The sequence below is a fragment of the Archocentrus centrarchus genome, chromosome 18 (assembly GCF_007364275.1).
Source record: "Archocentrus centrarchus isolate MPI-CPG fArcCen1 chromosome 18, fArcCen1, whole genome shotgun sequence".
NCBI lineage: Eukaryota > Metazoa > Chordata > Actinopteri > Cichliformes > Cichlidae > Archocentrus > Archocentrus centrarchus.
This window is the reverse complement of record NC_044363.1, coordinates 23,786,005-23,801,627: the sequence shown is the minus strand read 5'-3', so window position 1 is coordinate 23,801,627 and position 15,623 is coordinate 23,786,005. Positions and strand designations below refer to the sequence as shown.

Genomic DNA, 15,623 nt, shown 5'->3' with positions numbered 1-15,623 from the left:
CGGGATTGTTGATTGATCTGAAGCAGTTCTCTGGAAGTGCGATCTGGTCTGAAGAAGGAGGTGGTGAAAGTAAAGGTGATGTGACCGCGCTGTGAGAATCAGAAATAAGGAATGAGACTGAGGAAACTGCCAAAAACTGTTGTAACCACGATTTCAGAAATATCAGCGTTATAATTACAAGTATCCCCAAAAGGTCTGCTATAAGGAAATTCCTCCTGTTAGCCTGAAAACTACACACATGCTTATAAAACATGCATCACATGGAAGACAACCAAAGAGCCTTAAATTCACATGACCTCACATGACCTCTTTTTCCTCAGGTCTCAGTTCAGGATGATAAATGTAGTTGATGAATAAAGCAGTTATATAAATATCCAGGAACACACTGGCTTGTATTCTGAATGTTTGTGTAATAGTTGTGTATATTTTGACATTATGAACTAGACTGGTTTTTTTTCTTAATTTTGCTTTAAATGTTCATTTTCATCTACATGAAAAGTTAAAACTGGAAAATTTTTTAAAAGTGTGTTTATACTGTTGTGTTATTTGTAGAATTCAAAAGTTAGAGTAGTTATTAACCATAGTAATTAAAGAATAATGATTTTGTTTGTAGTTACTAACCATAGTGATTAAATAATGATTTTGTTTCTTTTAATGAAATAAAAAATTGAATATAAATGTTCAAACTTTTATGCGGTGTGCAAATGGCCTAAGATTTAATAAACTACGTGTGGAAAATACAATGTATGCAGTTGTATCCTTACTGTAAAATATGCGAACGATATGAAGTGATGCAAATATGCGGCGGAAGTATTTGTGCGTAGCGTGATCGTGGCATGACGAAGCTGAAATCCTTCCGTGCTTAATGAATGCAGGCTTTTCATCATTTTGGTAGCAACATGCGCTAACGGTAATCCTTAAGTTTCGTGTCGTCCGCTTTAACCACAACAGACAAATACGCAAAAACTAACAAAATAACTTTTATGTATTATTTCCGTGTTTACGCCAAATTCAACCTAAAACGACTGGAACAGCCAATGGGGATGTAGCTCAGTGGTAGAGCGCATGCTTCGCATGTATGAGGTCCCGGGTTCAATCCCCGGCATCTCCAAGACTTTTTTAGAGCTGTCTTTTTTTTTTTTTTTTAATCTTGCAGATAACTTTAAACTTAAAACAAAAAACGTGTTAACAAAAACTAACATTTTAAAGCGGTAGGGCATTATTGTATTCCTAAGCACCGTCAACTCAATGAGTGCGTGAGATGAAGTACGCCTGTGATTGGCCAAAATCACCCCGTGCTCGAATCTGATTGGATGTTGGATGCCTCGGAGGCGTGGGAGTCTTCACACACGCGAGCGTCAAACATTTATTTTCGCCGGTCAGATTCCTTATAGCGGAGCGAGAGCTGCTCGATCGTGGCATTATGGATAAGCCAATAAGTAAACCTAAGTTCAAGTAGGTGAAACTTAGTGGAAGCTGAAAATTTCTTAGAGCAATTATGTAACATGGACACGGGTTTGTTTTTTTTTGTTTTTTTACCTCATTCTTACAGTGAAATACGTGGATCATTACTAAAAAAACGATTCTACAAAGCAATGTTTATGACATGAGGAGCCGATTTAATGCGGTAAATATTAAAGCTATTTTTAAAATCATCCCACCTTATAGTATGATTTTGTAAAAAAAAAAGAAAGAAAGAAAGAAAGACCTTACAATTCACTATCAAAGCCAGTCCGTCACAGTAATCCATTTCACTAGTGCTGCACCACCGTGAGCATCCAAGTTGCATTTTCTCCTCTCAGCCAAACTTGACTGTGCCTGAGAATTGATTTCGGTAGACGTCACTCATCTGCATAGGGAGTAAAATGCAACCGTACTGCAAGGCTTCCTTGCTCCCCCTGAAACGCTCTGTATCTTTCCCGTGCAATAAAAGGACCTAATAATTGCTGCATCTCCGAAACTACAAACATGGAAGGTACGGATTGCATGTGCTGTCATCCCGAAAGATACACTTAAAACCACCAGATAGCATTGAAAACACATCTGGATTGCAAACTGTCCAAGATGGATGCAGCGCCGCTGTGCGCAGGGCTGCGCGGCGGAGCGGCGGCAGCGGGGTATCTTTAAATGCGCGTCGCCCCGGTTTCTCCTTCATTTATGCCTCATTATTGTCATTTTTTTGTTTTTCTATCTTTCCAGGAGTAGGATGTTACTAGCATCCGCCGTAGTGGTATGGGAATGGCTGAACGAGCACGGACGCTGGCGGCCCTACAGCCCGGCTGTCTGTCATCACATCGAGGCAGTCATCCGGAGCGACCCGCGGTGTGGTAGTGTAGTCCTCGGCCAGGTGGACTCTCGCCTCTCGCCCTACATAATCGATTTGCATTCCATGCACCAGTTCCGACAAGACACAGGTGAGAAAGAGGAGGAGAGAGCCAGAGACACAGGGTGGGGGTGAGTGGGGGGTGTACCACTGAAGCCGAGCCTGAGGTGAAGGCCGTCTTATTATTGATGATTATCCAGCAGTAGTTGATGGTTTGATGGATGTGTTTTTGCTCTGTTGTGGCTTAAAGATCTTGTGCAGTGACATAAATTGAATCATTTAAAATTCCCAAATCATAGCATCATAGGGGTCACAGTTCAGCCCCCCTCCCAGATTTATGCACTGCAACACTGAAGAGGTGTATTATTTTGAAAGGTGTGAGCACTGAAGTGAGTTCCGGTAGGATACGTGTGCATGTGCCATAATATCGGATAAAGTGTACAGTCGTGCACACGGGAAGCTTTTCATTGCAAAACGTGGCCTCCCAGTATTGCCTTAGGAGACTATGGACACAGGAGGTGATCTGCCACAGCTTCACAGAGCAGGGGCCAGGCAGGGCAGTGTAAGACAAAGCAGGGGATTGTCACATACCTCATGTTTTTTGCAGACACCCCAACATTGTCCTTATCTTAGCACCGGTTGACAAAAGCTTTTGTGCGGTTTGTTTTCTAAACCCAAACTGGGCTGAAATGAGGGAGTCAGGCAGGGTGCCCCCGTCTAAGTAGAAAAAGCAGCAGGAGGGGTAGGGGGGGTTGGGGGGTGGAGAGGAATTTCAGGAGTGTGAGGGCACTGAAAAAAATGGGGTTGACAGGAGCAGAATTTGTGAACAAGCCCATATTGTTATGTGTCTGTGCATACTAGGCCTCACGTACTCTACAGAGCACTTGGTGTATTTAGTCTTTCATTAGTACCATACATTATTAAATGATGCTCCAGAGTCACAATTATGAAAAGCATTATTTCATTTAGGTTATACTGTTTATACAGTTTCCTGCTTTTCCTGTTTTTGTTGCCAGTCAAAAGGCTCAAGTGTAAAACATAAATGCAAGCTCATCCGTCTTAAAGCAATGTATGCACTCCTCCCGGAACCAGGATTTGATATGTGGAGCCCTTACAGTATGGAGACTCTGTAGAGTTTCTCTAGACACCCAAGGAAAGCAAACACAGCCAGCTTTGGGTCGGATCAAGCTGCCAGCCAATCAGAATTCAGAACATCGTGTGCTGTTACCAGGGGCAACCTGTTTGCCCAAATTCTTAGCAAGCAAACACAGACATGTTGAATTTGTTAGGGTTGTAATCTACTTGTCCACAGCAAATTGCAGCACAGTTGCTTACCTCCTCCTGCATCTACCTCTCATCGCCTGACATCGTGTTCAGCGGACTCAGCCAAAAGATGCTCAGTATGTGCTGCAGAACTTCATGTTTACAGAAGAAATCTTCATTCTAATGTCTAGAAATGTTTAACATTCAGTAATTCACTTCATTCAAGCCAACTGATTTGTGCTGTCTTCCTCAGGTACCCTTAGACCGGTGCGACGCAGCTTCTACGACCCCACGTCGGCGCCAGGCCAGGGCTGGTTGTGGGAGTGGGAGAACGACGCTGGCAGTTGGACAGCATACGACACTGAGGTGGGCATTGCAATCCAGGCAGCGCGTGACCGTCAGCAGCCCTGGCTGGACCTGGCGCCGCTGGGTTTCTGCTACCTCATTGACTTCGAAAGCATGACCCAAATTAATGGGCAGACGCAGCGCTGCAGACGCATCCAGCGCCGCTCCGACCTGGCTTACCCGCTGGTGTCCGGGCCCCTGCCCAAGTCTCACCATGCGTGGGGGCCAACATCCATGGCCGGACATGGAGGACTTCTAGGTGTTGATGTATCCGGAGTGGGCATGGGGATCAGGATGAGCAGCAGTGGGACTGGAAACGGGAGTGCGTATCCCAGCGGGGCACTCCCCGCTTCGGCCATCACCTCCTTGGGGCAGCCCTGTGCCTGTCAACAGTGTATGCTGGTACTAAGTGTCAAAGCAGGCACCATGTCGACTGCTCACACACTTGGTCGAAGACCACCACAGACTAAACCACCAAGTCCCAAACTAAGCAGTCTCCCCATCCCAGGAGGATCTTGCTCACTAACCCTCCCTCGGCCTCCATCCCTGTCGAGGTCGCTTTCCCCCCACAGGACATCCATGGTTGGGGTTGGGGCAACAGGTGGATTCAGTGTAGGTGGTATGGGCGGTGCAGGAGGTATGAGTATGGTTGGTGCTAGCAGTGTTGGCAGTACGAGCCTTGGCTACGGAGGAGGTTTCACCCACTCTCTTTCCCTTCTTGGATCAGCTACAGCTGCCCTCTCCATCTCTTCCACTCGCCCCCCGCCTCCTCCTCTCCCACCTCCTCTGCCACCTCCTCCCCCACCCTCCACAACACCCTCATCTGCCGCCATCCCCCCCCCTCACCCTTCCACCTCTGTCTCCTCTCTCTCCACTTCCTGTTCTGCCCCCACAGCACCCACCTCAGGCCCACCTCTCATCTCCACAGCTGCATCCACCTGCACCCCATCACCTTCTGCCCGCGTCCTGGGTCCAGTGTCTTCATCCGGTGCTGCCGCCTGCGCGGCGCCCCTGCCACCTCGATCGAGCCTCGCAGGGCTGAGCCGTCCCGCACTGCAGCGTATCGCCATGGCTCAGTCACGTGCCCTTATCGCCTCTGGGTGAGTAGAAAAACACTGAAAATTTCTCAATGGTGAGAACCCTCTCACTCAGCAACACTTCAGTTGTGAAATTAAACACATCTTCCACACTCCTGAATGACAGGCTTATGTTTTTTCTTAGCTTCTCTCTCATATGCACATGACTCAAAGAAAGGTTGTGAAGTTCCTATAAACCAAGTTTTCAATAGATGGAAATATAACACATACTTTTATTTTATGTCACAACCATTTCCCAACCATTTTGTCACAGCCTGTGGTTCCTTGGTGTGTTTTGCCTTCCATGCTCTCCTATTGGTTCCAGGTAGCCCAGCAAGGTATAACTGCTTGTATACTATGAAAGGTACCTATATATCATGAGCCAAGCACTAACACTACACAGATCCCATGACAGTTCACTATATACATAACAAAATGAGCCCAATCAGACATCAGGACAAGTACAAGGAAAATTTGTTTAGACAGTAATTTCTTATTTGTTTGGGGCCGTCATTACATTGTGTCTGACATCAATGCTCATTAGCATTTCTGAGCTTTAATCTTTGTGACAGAGTCCACCAGGCTCCATTACTTCCACGAAAATACAATGAGGGGCATTCATACCAAACAAGCCGAGCTCTCTCAAATGTTTTGCACATTCCAGACATTTGTTGTGCAAACTTTAAAGGATGGTAATACTCTACAAACACAGTCTTAGATAAGCGTTTAAGGCACTGAAAGTGAAGTGCTGTCAAAATAGTGACACGAATAGTTCTTATTTATCACTTAAATAGTAGAACTTAACTGAGAACAGTATTTAGGATTGAGCACATCCTTCCTTCTAAAATGGCTCAAATTAACTGTGGTATTTGTTGCTAGTCTTTCGATTAGGGGACGACCTGATCCCAATTTTTCTGGTTCCAGTCCAGTACTGATTCTCTCGCTGTGGGATTGTGAATGACTCTTTATTTGTAAATAAACATCAGGCTCAACTTAAACAGCTTTGTGACATAAAATGTAACAAATAAATACAGCCAACATTTACTGAAAAGTTGGTATTTATTAGTTAAATAACAAATACAAACAAGCCTAGGAATAAAGTGAAAAAAAAATTTACTGGTGTTTAATTAATCTAATTTATTTGCATTAGTCCTTCTTTAGATCAACGTGCGGCTCATTGGGCTGCTTCATACTGCTGCCACTTATAGTCACAGTAGTTTCTCCTTTTGCTTCTGCACACACAAGTGCTGAACCAAGTCGGCTGAAATGAAGTAATATTTAATCAAGTTGACAACAACACGTTATATTACCATAAGAATAATAAAAGTTTACCAGCAAGTGTTACACCGAGGCAGCGTCTTAGAGAAGGTCTCTGACCGAACACAAAGAGTGAACGTCAACAAGCAAGTGGGAGAGAGAGAGAGAGTCATGTCGGTCCACAGTTTTTGACCACAGTTTGCAGTTAAGTGAAAAACTTTAATAAACATACAAATAGAAGCTATTGCTACAGTGAAATACCTCCAAAATGCTGCTGTTAGCTTCCTCCATGCTATGTTACCTCTGCCACTAGCTGCTGCTGTCCCGCGATAAACTAAACACAGAACAACAGAGAACTGAACTGAATGGATCTTAACATCGATCGGCTCATTGTCACCAATATCTGATCCAGCTTTTTTGGGTCAGGATCAGACTGATATTTGATCCAAATACGCATCAGTGCATCCTTGCTTTCAGTGTACTTGGCAGATGTGCTGTTCCAAACATTTTGGTTCAACTGTATATCAAATGGCATCATGGACCCACAGTAAGGATGGCGGCTTGCATTTTTCCACAGTAGATTATCATGAAGTTACAGGCAGGTTGTATTTTGACTGTAAACAATGCAAGAATTAAATACTGTTGATTCCATTGCTGTTGGAAATCAAATTAAATAAATAAACAATAAAATATAGTAATTCGTTTACAGTTACTGCTTTTCTTGTTATTTTATTTACAGGCATTCCAAACTTAAGATTAAGGTTGATCACTTGAAAAACATAACATATTAATAAGTCAGTTATTGGTAATTAATTTCATGAGGAACATTACAACATTACAATCTATGAAATGAAATATTCTATGATTATTTCAACAGCAGTTTTACATTATAAAATGTATATAAAAATTTACATACAACCAAAAATTCTCTTTTAATATACTGCAATCCATTAGTTTATAGCAATTTCTATAAAGTTTAAACTCTTTGCATGGTGTTAGCTGTAACTTATGCTGTTATTTCTTTGCTTTGCAGCTGCAATAAAAATGCCCTGCACTGGGAATTACTCTAAACATTTTGAAATGAATGCAATGCATCAAGAAGATTAATGTAATAAAAACTAGGATTTAAAAATAGTGATTCATGTTGCTTTTACCGCATATTCTGCTGTACCACTCAGATAAGAGTATGGATAAAATTAACAGTAACATGCTGTAATTCATATGCAACAAAAGTATATTAAATATAACATCCTATAATTCTTTTTGCAGTAATTCATAGCAGTGATGTGACTACTGTGATTTGAGTTGAATACAAGATGTTTTTTTCTGCTGCTGTTGTCATTTTTATACAACAAAAAGACCTCCTATTGTAAGGGAGAAGGAGTAGATGTAACAGAATTTTGAAACTTATTATCAGAGTCTCACGTTATAGTGTTAAATGATGAGCTGAGTGCATGAGGATTAGCAAAGGAAGTCGCAGTATCCACATATCAGAGCCAGAAGGCGCTGGTTAGCTGTATGTCTGGTCACTGTCAGGTGAAGGTTCACTGTTCTTGCAGTTTAATTGCACCTTTTTTTTTCCACCATCGTTGTGTCTTGTTTGCAGTTGGAGTTGTTTGTGAGTTGTGCATTTCATCAGATTCCAGTTATAGACTTTTCTTCTTCATATTTGGCTCAATCATTAAATTTTATGAAATGGACGTTTCTTATTATTTATGTAGCTGTCTCTAATGTGAAACTGGACATGTGCAGAAAAAGTGCATACATGTGAGCGGGTCTACACACACACACACACACACACAGACACACACACACCTAGTTTCTAGTTTCAAACATTAAGAACATGACATATACTGAAAAATAATTTCCATGTGACCCGATCCATCTGTGCCCTAGCACAGTGACCCAACTTTCTGAATCCTGGCATTAACTGAAGCAACCTCAATATAACACCATTTTTTACAACAGCTAAGCCTCAGATTAATACCAGTCACTGCAGGCTTAGTATTCCTGCCTCGTTAATCTCCGCATTTTGTGTCAGGTGAGCTGCATGACCGAGCCATTCTTTAAACATATCAGGTGAGAGTCCAGCAGATGGTCACACCTGCTGCTGCGGTAAAACCACCAACGTCACAGATTCAGAAGCTCTCTGATCCTGCCAGGCTGCTCACTGCTTTATCCCCATATTCATGCACCGCATGAGCACGCTCACGTCCACACTCTTTTAAACCTGGTGAAACCAGTGATTATTTAAATCCATTAATACATGTAATTAGGCTCACCCTTTTAAAAAGTGAGTGATTAAAAAAAGTACAACAATCAGGAGTTATTTTCATTGAATTGCTGTTTCTGCTTCCACTGCACCTTGAACCTGCTCTGATTAATATTTTATTCACAGTTTGTTAAGAGCAAAATCACATGTAATTATTTCTAGGAAAAATGAATTCTGCTGGGTGATTAGGGTAAATTCTAAACAAAAATTACTTCAAATTGCAGTGTGGTTTTTTAGTCATTTTAATTCTTACACTGTTGTTTTGGCATCGCTTAGCGCTACTGTTTAAATTATTTAAAAAAGTAAACTCTCGACCATAGACTGTATATAAAAGATATATAGTCCCTTTAAGTTACTTTTTGACATTTCGCTTAACCCTCTAAATTGGAGGGGAAGGCAAAATGTCAAAACAGTATATTAAAGGGACAAATTGTATGTTATTTTTGACATCAATTCGCAGACTGGAAGTAGGGGGCGGGGACAGAAGTGGCCTGCAGGCCAGGAGTTTGACAACTGTACCCTAAATCATACTCGGCACAATTGTCTATTTTACAACAAATGGTCCCATAGTCCAAAATCAACACCATGTTGTATTGAATAAGACTAGCAAAAAAGATTATTCTTCTCTAGACTTCTACAAGAAGACACACTTCTATACAAGACTTGTTTTTGCTGCAAAAACAACTCCAGTCTCAATTGTAGTTTTTGGCCACATCCATGTTTTTGTTTTATTTGTTTGTTTGGTGAGGGGAGAGGGGGTAGTGTTTGTTTTGAGCCAGAAGTGGCCATATTTGGACAAGGGGATGGCATCCTAAATTATCAGCTAACCTTAACAATGCACAGAAAAATATCTGCTATAGCTGCCAGTGTCAGGATCCACCTGTTGACCCTGTACAGTTTAGGGGTCAGCCACATAGGGCTAGTGATCAGTCGGCAACCATCCTCGCGATTTTCGGTTGCTAGGGAAAAATCTGTATTCACCGACTGGTTAACGAGCGGTTGCTGGATGAAATCTGTCACAAGTGTGTGCTGCACCAAAAACCTCCTTGTAATTGCTTTGGCTGATTGCCGCGGTCACCTGTGGTTTGCGTGGAAGATGCCAACTTGTTTGCAAATACTGGCTAACTAACCACCGAGCTGGAGTGAAACTTGAACATTTGCTTTCAAAATAGAAGTTGTGCCTTACTGTGAAATCAACATGTTTCAAAAGGTGCAACTTTTCCTTTGAATTCAAATAGTCTCCATTTCTGATTTCAGTTGCACTCTTCACAGTTTGACCACTGCTTAGTGAGTTGTTGAGTGTTTGCAGACAAATCAGCCTAGATGTCTATGGGGTTTTGGAGCCAGGCTTATCAAGAGGTGGAAAACGTCTGTGGGCTATCACTTCTGATGACAAGCCTTGCACATATCCACTTGATCCACTGATGACCCACAAATATTTATCTGTCGAGCTTTAAATATTAAAACCTACAAGACAATGTAAGTGTCAGTGAATTTAACCAAGCAGCTTACTTTTGCTTTCTGAAGTGGAACAAATAAAATTCATGAAGCTCAGATAAGATGAGCATGTGTTGCAGCAGCAAAGGAAGTACAAGGTATATCTACATACAAATTGTAGCAAGAAAATATGGTGACGAATGTGTTACTTAACTATTAACTATAATATTTCTAGATGTTGATCATTCTCTTAATCATTTTAAACACAAAAACAAAAGAACATTAGGCTCTTTGTGCAGTTTGGTTGATAAATAACACTGTATTTTTTAGAGAGACTGATCTTTTGCGGGTGGATTGGTGAATTCACTGTTATCATGTGCTGTTGTTGAGAGTTTTGCCTGCAGTGAAATGGAGCAGATGGTTTCTAAGTGAGGTGTTAACATCTGAGGGGTCTCCGACATCACACATTCATCACAGTGACGAGTTTCCTTTGGCCGACGCACCTGTTGGGGGGGGGGCCTTTCTCCTCTTGCCGCACTGATGATTGCCACAAAACTAGCATGTCATCATTTGCTCCTGATCAGTGGATTTAACACTGCTTCAAGTTTTAATGAACTAATTTATTTATTAGATTTGATTCAGGGTGTGAGCTTGAACCTGGACAGCCTGAGTGTTGCCATATGCGGTGCCTTGTGTGTTCCCATCATCCAGCGCTCCAGATGGACCCTGCCCTAATGCTACTAGCTTAAATGAGCTCAGAGAAACGTGACTGATGACACGCCGCTGCTTGTTTTCTTAACCTTTCTCCACTTTTCTTCTACCTCCATTAATCTTTTTAAATCATGTTGCTCACGTATTTACGCCTGACACGCAAATGTGTCCATTCAGGGTCGAGCCAGTCAGCCGCGCATTTTGTGAGTGAGACAGTACCACAGCTAGGACACTTTGTTGGTAAACAAACAAATACAGTGACACAGCACCGTGTAATCAGATTGACCAGTACAGGAACCGGACAGTCCAGTAATTCTTAACTGTGACGCTTTATTTATTTATTTAGAGAGGGAAATACTGCTGATGGGTGGGTTTAAGAGGCTTTGAATGTGGCATGGTTGTTGTGGTCCCCCCACACCACTGCATGGTGGTGTAATGTGCGGAGTTCTTAAGGAATATCGACATAAAAACCAATCAAATTATTCTTGAATAATTGTTTATATAAACCTCATCAAATGACTTCTGCCCTCCCGATACTCGACTAAGAAGTGTCTTGTTTACAGTTTTCTAGCACAGACTATATGAGGATTTCCTGCCCAGTTTTAAAAATACATACGCACGCACAGTACATTAGACCACATCTGCATTAAGGCCCCTCTTAAGTGGTTTTTAGATTTCTTTTCAAAAATGAAGTAACTGCTTTCACTTCTGTTTGTGTTTTCATTATAGTGTTGAGTCAGTAAAGGCAACAGAATATTAAAATCAGCCTTTTAAAGTCTAAATAATTATTTTGTATCAACATATTGTACTGTGTACAGTCACTGATTTGGTGCTTCATACTGTCATATGTGCCCGTGTCTGTCAGCCTTATGGCAGCCTGGCAGTGTGACATAGAAACTGGCAGGTAATCCCTGCTGTAAAGAATCTCTGGCCTACAACCAGAGTTTAGTCAACAGATGGAAACAGGTGGATTAGGCCTATAAAAGAGGAGAGCGAGCCGACAGGAGCACACAAGCAGAGGAAGAGGGAGACAGGGACAGAAGCACTGACATACTAAAGAAGAGCGAGAAACAAGTGGAAAGGAAGCTAAAAGTTGCAGCGTTCGGATATTGTCGCTGGAATATTTTGACTCGTGTCTGTGGTCTTCAGTGCTTGCGGGCAAGAACGATGACTGTTATCAAAACTGGCAGACCGTAAGTACAGCCACAGTGGTGATGTTATTGTGCTCACTGCAGACTCTTCCTGTGTGTTTTACCCTTTTTTTATTTTGACTCTTGATGACAAGTTGCGGTTTACAGCAGTGCTTAAAATTACCAGGACATTTCAAAATCTTTATAATAAAGTTACTAAATTTAACAAGCTTATCAAATAACTTGAATAAACTGGAAGTGAAAATGAAGGATGCCGTCAGCGTCTTGTATAAAAATCAAATTCATTGTTTTAAGTTGAAAGTGTTTTAGTTTTGCGATCACCATATTGTTACTAGGAAAATAAAAGTTTCTCTGCCTCATAATGGCATTTCACAACAGCCAAGTGTCCTGTGCTGCCATTAAATCCTGACCATATGTGGCAATTATAGGACAGTATGTCAAGTCGTGTTTATTTCTCCACTTGACCCGGCAAAAGCTCCTTAACCTGGTGACACTAAGTGGAGGCTAGCATCTGCTGCAGCCAGCTGTGTCTAATTGCACCTGTTCAAAGGTGACTCATCTGATTTCTTCAGTCTGGCTGGAGGTGACCCAGCCTGTCGGGTGTATGCTTTTAGCATTTCAGCGATCAGTAGATTAATACAGGTTTGTTTTTGTTGCTGCAGAGTCCCAACAGTTCCAGTGAAGAACCTGAATGGATCCAGTCCCGTACATCCTGCACTGGCAGGTAAAACATATGAACTCCCTTAATTGCTGCACTTGAATTAATCCAAGTGACTTAAATTAGATCACATTAAGAATACAGAGCTTATCTGGCAATAGGAGTATATACAGTGTGTCATATACCCCCTCTGCTGGCTGTACTCAGGCATAACTGGCATCTTGATGAGTGCAGCAGGGCTTCCTGTCTGCCTGACCCGCCCTCCTAAGCTGGTGCTTCATCCTCCACCTGTCAGCAAGAGCGACCTCAAACCTGTTCCGGGGTTGGGCCACTGCTGTCGCAAGACCACAAAGAAACAAGCCCGGAAAGGTGAGTTTGAGGTGCTTGAAGGCAGGCAAATGTTATATGTGGCTAAAAAAAGAAGCTCACTTTAGTGTTTCTGTCTGTAGGCAAGACCCCAGAGGAAGTGGTGAAGCGGTACCTTCAGAAAGTTCGAAATCCCCCAGAAGAGGTGAGTTCTCTTATGTATCATAGGTCTGTTTTTCTTGTAGTTCGGTATTCTCACTAAAACAGCATATATGGACTTTTAAAGCAGCATTTAAAGGTGGCCAGACCAATAACATCATTTTGGATTTTTGATCAGATGATTTGGACCAAATTGGTTTTCTGTACTGGACAGAACTCCAACTGTTTATCTTTCTGTCAGGATTGCACCATCTGCATGGAGGCCTTGGCTGGACCATCAGGCTACAAGGGTCCCGGTGTTGGTGGCATCTCCCGGGCCGAGTCCGTGGGTCGCCTGGCACAGTGTGGTCACCAGTACCACCTCCAATGCCTTGTTGCTATGTACAATAATGGCAACAAGGACGGCAGCCTCCAGTGTCCTACCTGCAAGACCATTTATGGAGTAAAGACTGGCAATCAGCCCCCTGGCAAGATGGAGTACCACGTCATCCCTCACTCCCTACCTGGCCACCCAGACTGCAAAACCATCCGGATCATATATAACATCCCTCCTGGCATCCAGGTAGTCAGTATATGATTGTTTATGTGACACTAGTAGCAAAAGAACCAGCTTATAAATAAGCCTCTTTTTGAATGAAGTGACAAACTGTGCTGCTGTTTTTTTTAGGGCCCAGAGCACCCAAATCCAGGCAAACCCTTCACTGCACGTGGGTTCCCCAGACACTGCTACCTCCCTGACAGTGAGAAGGGACGCAAGGTAAACAAAGATACATCTGGTCTTTGGAATTTTAGAGGGGTAGGATGATAATATATTGACACGTCTTCTTTACTAACCTCTTTGCTCAGGTTCTGAGGCTGCTTCTGGTAGCATGGGATCGCAGGCTCATTTTCTCCGTGGGTACATCGAGCACTACCGGTGAGAGCGACACAGTGATCTGGAACGAGGTGCATCACAAGACCGAGTTCGGCTCCAATCTCACGGGCCACGGCTACCCCGACCCCGGCCACTTGGACAATGTCCTCGAAGAGCTCAAAGCTCAGGGCATCACCGAGGAGGAGTGTCTACCCAGAGACTGAGCAGAGGCATTCAAAGCACTGAAGACAAACAAGAAGAAACCAGGCTTGAGTGTATAAACACAATCCTGGGAAGGGATCCACAGCCAGACAGACCAATTATTATAAAAATCTGACAAAGTGAACAGAGAAAACTTTTACATGAGAGATGGAAAAAGAGTTCAAAACAAAACCCTAAACAGAGATAGCTTCAGCAGAATTTGCTGGGATCCGATTTTTCTCTTACGACTGCATGAGTCAGTTTCGATACGTACGTGGGGAATCATTTTCTTTGCTGATGCAGTAACGGTGTCGAGGTGGCAGATGTTATTCAGTCAGACATTTGAGACCACTGTGCACATATGAGTCATTGTTAGTTTGGGAAAAAACTACTCATTTATACTGTCAGACTTTATATCAAGAATGTAACTAATTGATTCTTTTTTTTTCTTAAGTGATGAAGTGTTTACCACTCCTGCTGCTATGTGGAACCGAATGAAAGCTAAATTTCAGAAATTAATGTTTTTTTTTAAAGTGTTAGTCCACAGGCAGAAGCAGAGAAATCTTTGAAAACTGGATATTTAACTGGATATCTGAGCATGGATATTTGCTGACCTCTAGTGGTACTTTTCCAGAACTACATTCCTTTTTAGGTTTGATTTTTAACTTGTATTCTTGTATATTATGAATACTTGATATATTATACAATATTGGTTCCATTCATTCATGTTTTTTATACATTAATTTGATATTTTGTTTTAATATGGTGTGTTCCATTGTATTGTTTTTGGGTTTGGCTTGACAGACAAAAAGACATGGGTTTACAAGTTTAGATAAGCTGCTGGTGTACCAGAGTTTGCCTGACACTTTATATGCCATTTACCAGCCCCTTTCTTTAAAACAATCATTTTTAGTATTTTTCTACTTAAGAGATAAGCTGACATTCCTGAACCCTTTGGCCCTGATAGCATGGGTGTATTTAACAGCTTTCTATGTCTTCTTGTATCTGCATTAATGTTAATGACTGATAGAGGAAAACCTATCATGGATTAATCCATTACCCCCCCCCCCCCCCCCCCCCCCCCCCCCCCACCCAGGAGGCATAAATTCCGGAAAAGCTAGGATTGGACCTCCTGCCTGAGCTCAGATTTGCACAGTGCTTTTTACTTAGTGTCAAAAGGAAACAGCTTGTATCTACTGTACTTTTGTGTAGGACACACACCAGCCTCAAATGCTCTAATCACACTACAGAATGTGCTCATTGGTTGTATTTGTCATGTTTCGTTTTTGCCACAAGACGGTCCAAAAGACTAGCTTGACGTGGATCCAGCTTGGGCCAAAATGGTCCAGTCGGTTTGCATTCAGTGTGCTGTGAACCGGATTGTTATGTTACAAGAGAAATACAGCAGTATGTATGAACATACTAATGTAGGCCAACATCAAAAGCATTTATACTTTATGATATTTTATGTATGCATTGTATTCTCTGTGTTTTATGTGCATAAATTTGCATTAAACATTTTTTTAAGGTTCAAAGAGAAAGCCTGAAGCCTGAACTGGTTTATTCTTTCATTTTAGAAAGTGCTGATCAAGTCTGACTAGGCAAGGAAAA

The 15,623-nt window shown here is 42.2% G+C and overlaps 1 protein-coding gene and 1 non-coding gene across 3 annotated transcripts; both read left to right on the top strand.

Annotated features, from left to right (window-relative positions):
- Nucleotides 1-1,039: 1,039 nt before the first annotated feature.
- On the top strand, nucleotides 1,040-1,111 carry trnaa-cgc (transfer RNA alanine (anticodon CGC)). Its single transcript has one exon. It is a non-coding gene; the product is annotated as a tRNA-Ala (tRNA).
- A 733-nt stretch (nucleotides 1,112-1,844) lies between these two features.
- On the top strand, nucleotides 1,845-15,098 carry dtx4a (deltex 4, E3 ubiquitin ligase a). Of its 2 annotated transcripts, XM_030753906.1 has the most exons (9): nucleotides 1,845-1,975; nucleotides 2,200-2,414; nucleotides 3,840-5,031; nucleotides 12,498-12,559; nucleotides 12,701-12,862; nucleotides 12,943-13,004; nucleotides 13,200-13,520; nucleotides 13,626-13,715; nucleotides 13,805-15,098. In XM_030753906.1, exons 2-9 carry the CDS (start codon nucleotides 2,207-2,209, stop codon nucleotides 14,033-14,035), a joined length of 2,328 nt encoding a protein of 775 aa, XP_030609766.1. In that variant the 5' UTR covers nucleotides 1,845-1,975; nucleotides 2,200-2,206; the 3' UTR covers nucleotides 14,036-15,098. The 2 variants fall into 2 exon arrangements, with proteins under 2 accessions (XP_030609766.1, XP_030609765.1); XM_030753905.1 differs by lacking the exon at nucleotides 1,845-1,975 and having other exon boundaries at nucleotides 2,192-2,414.
- The last annotated feature ends 525 nt before the right edge of the window (nucleotides 15,099-15,623 follow it).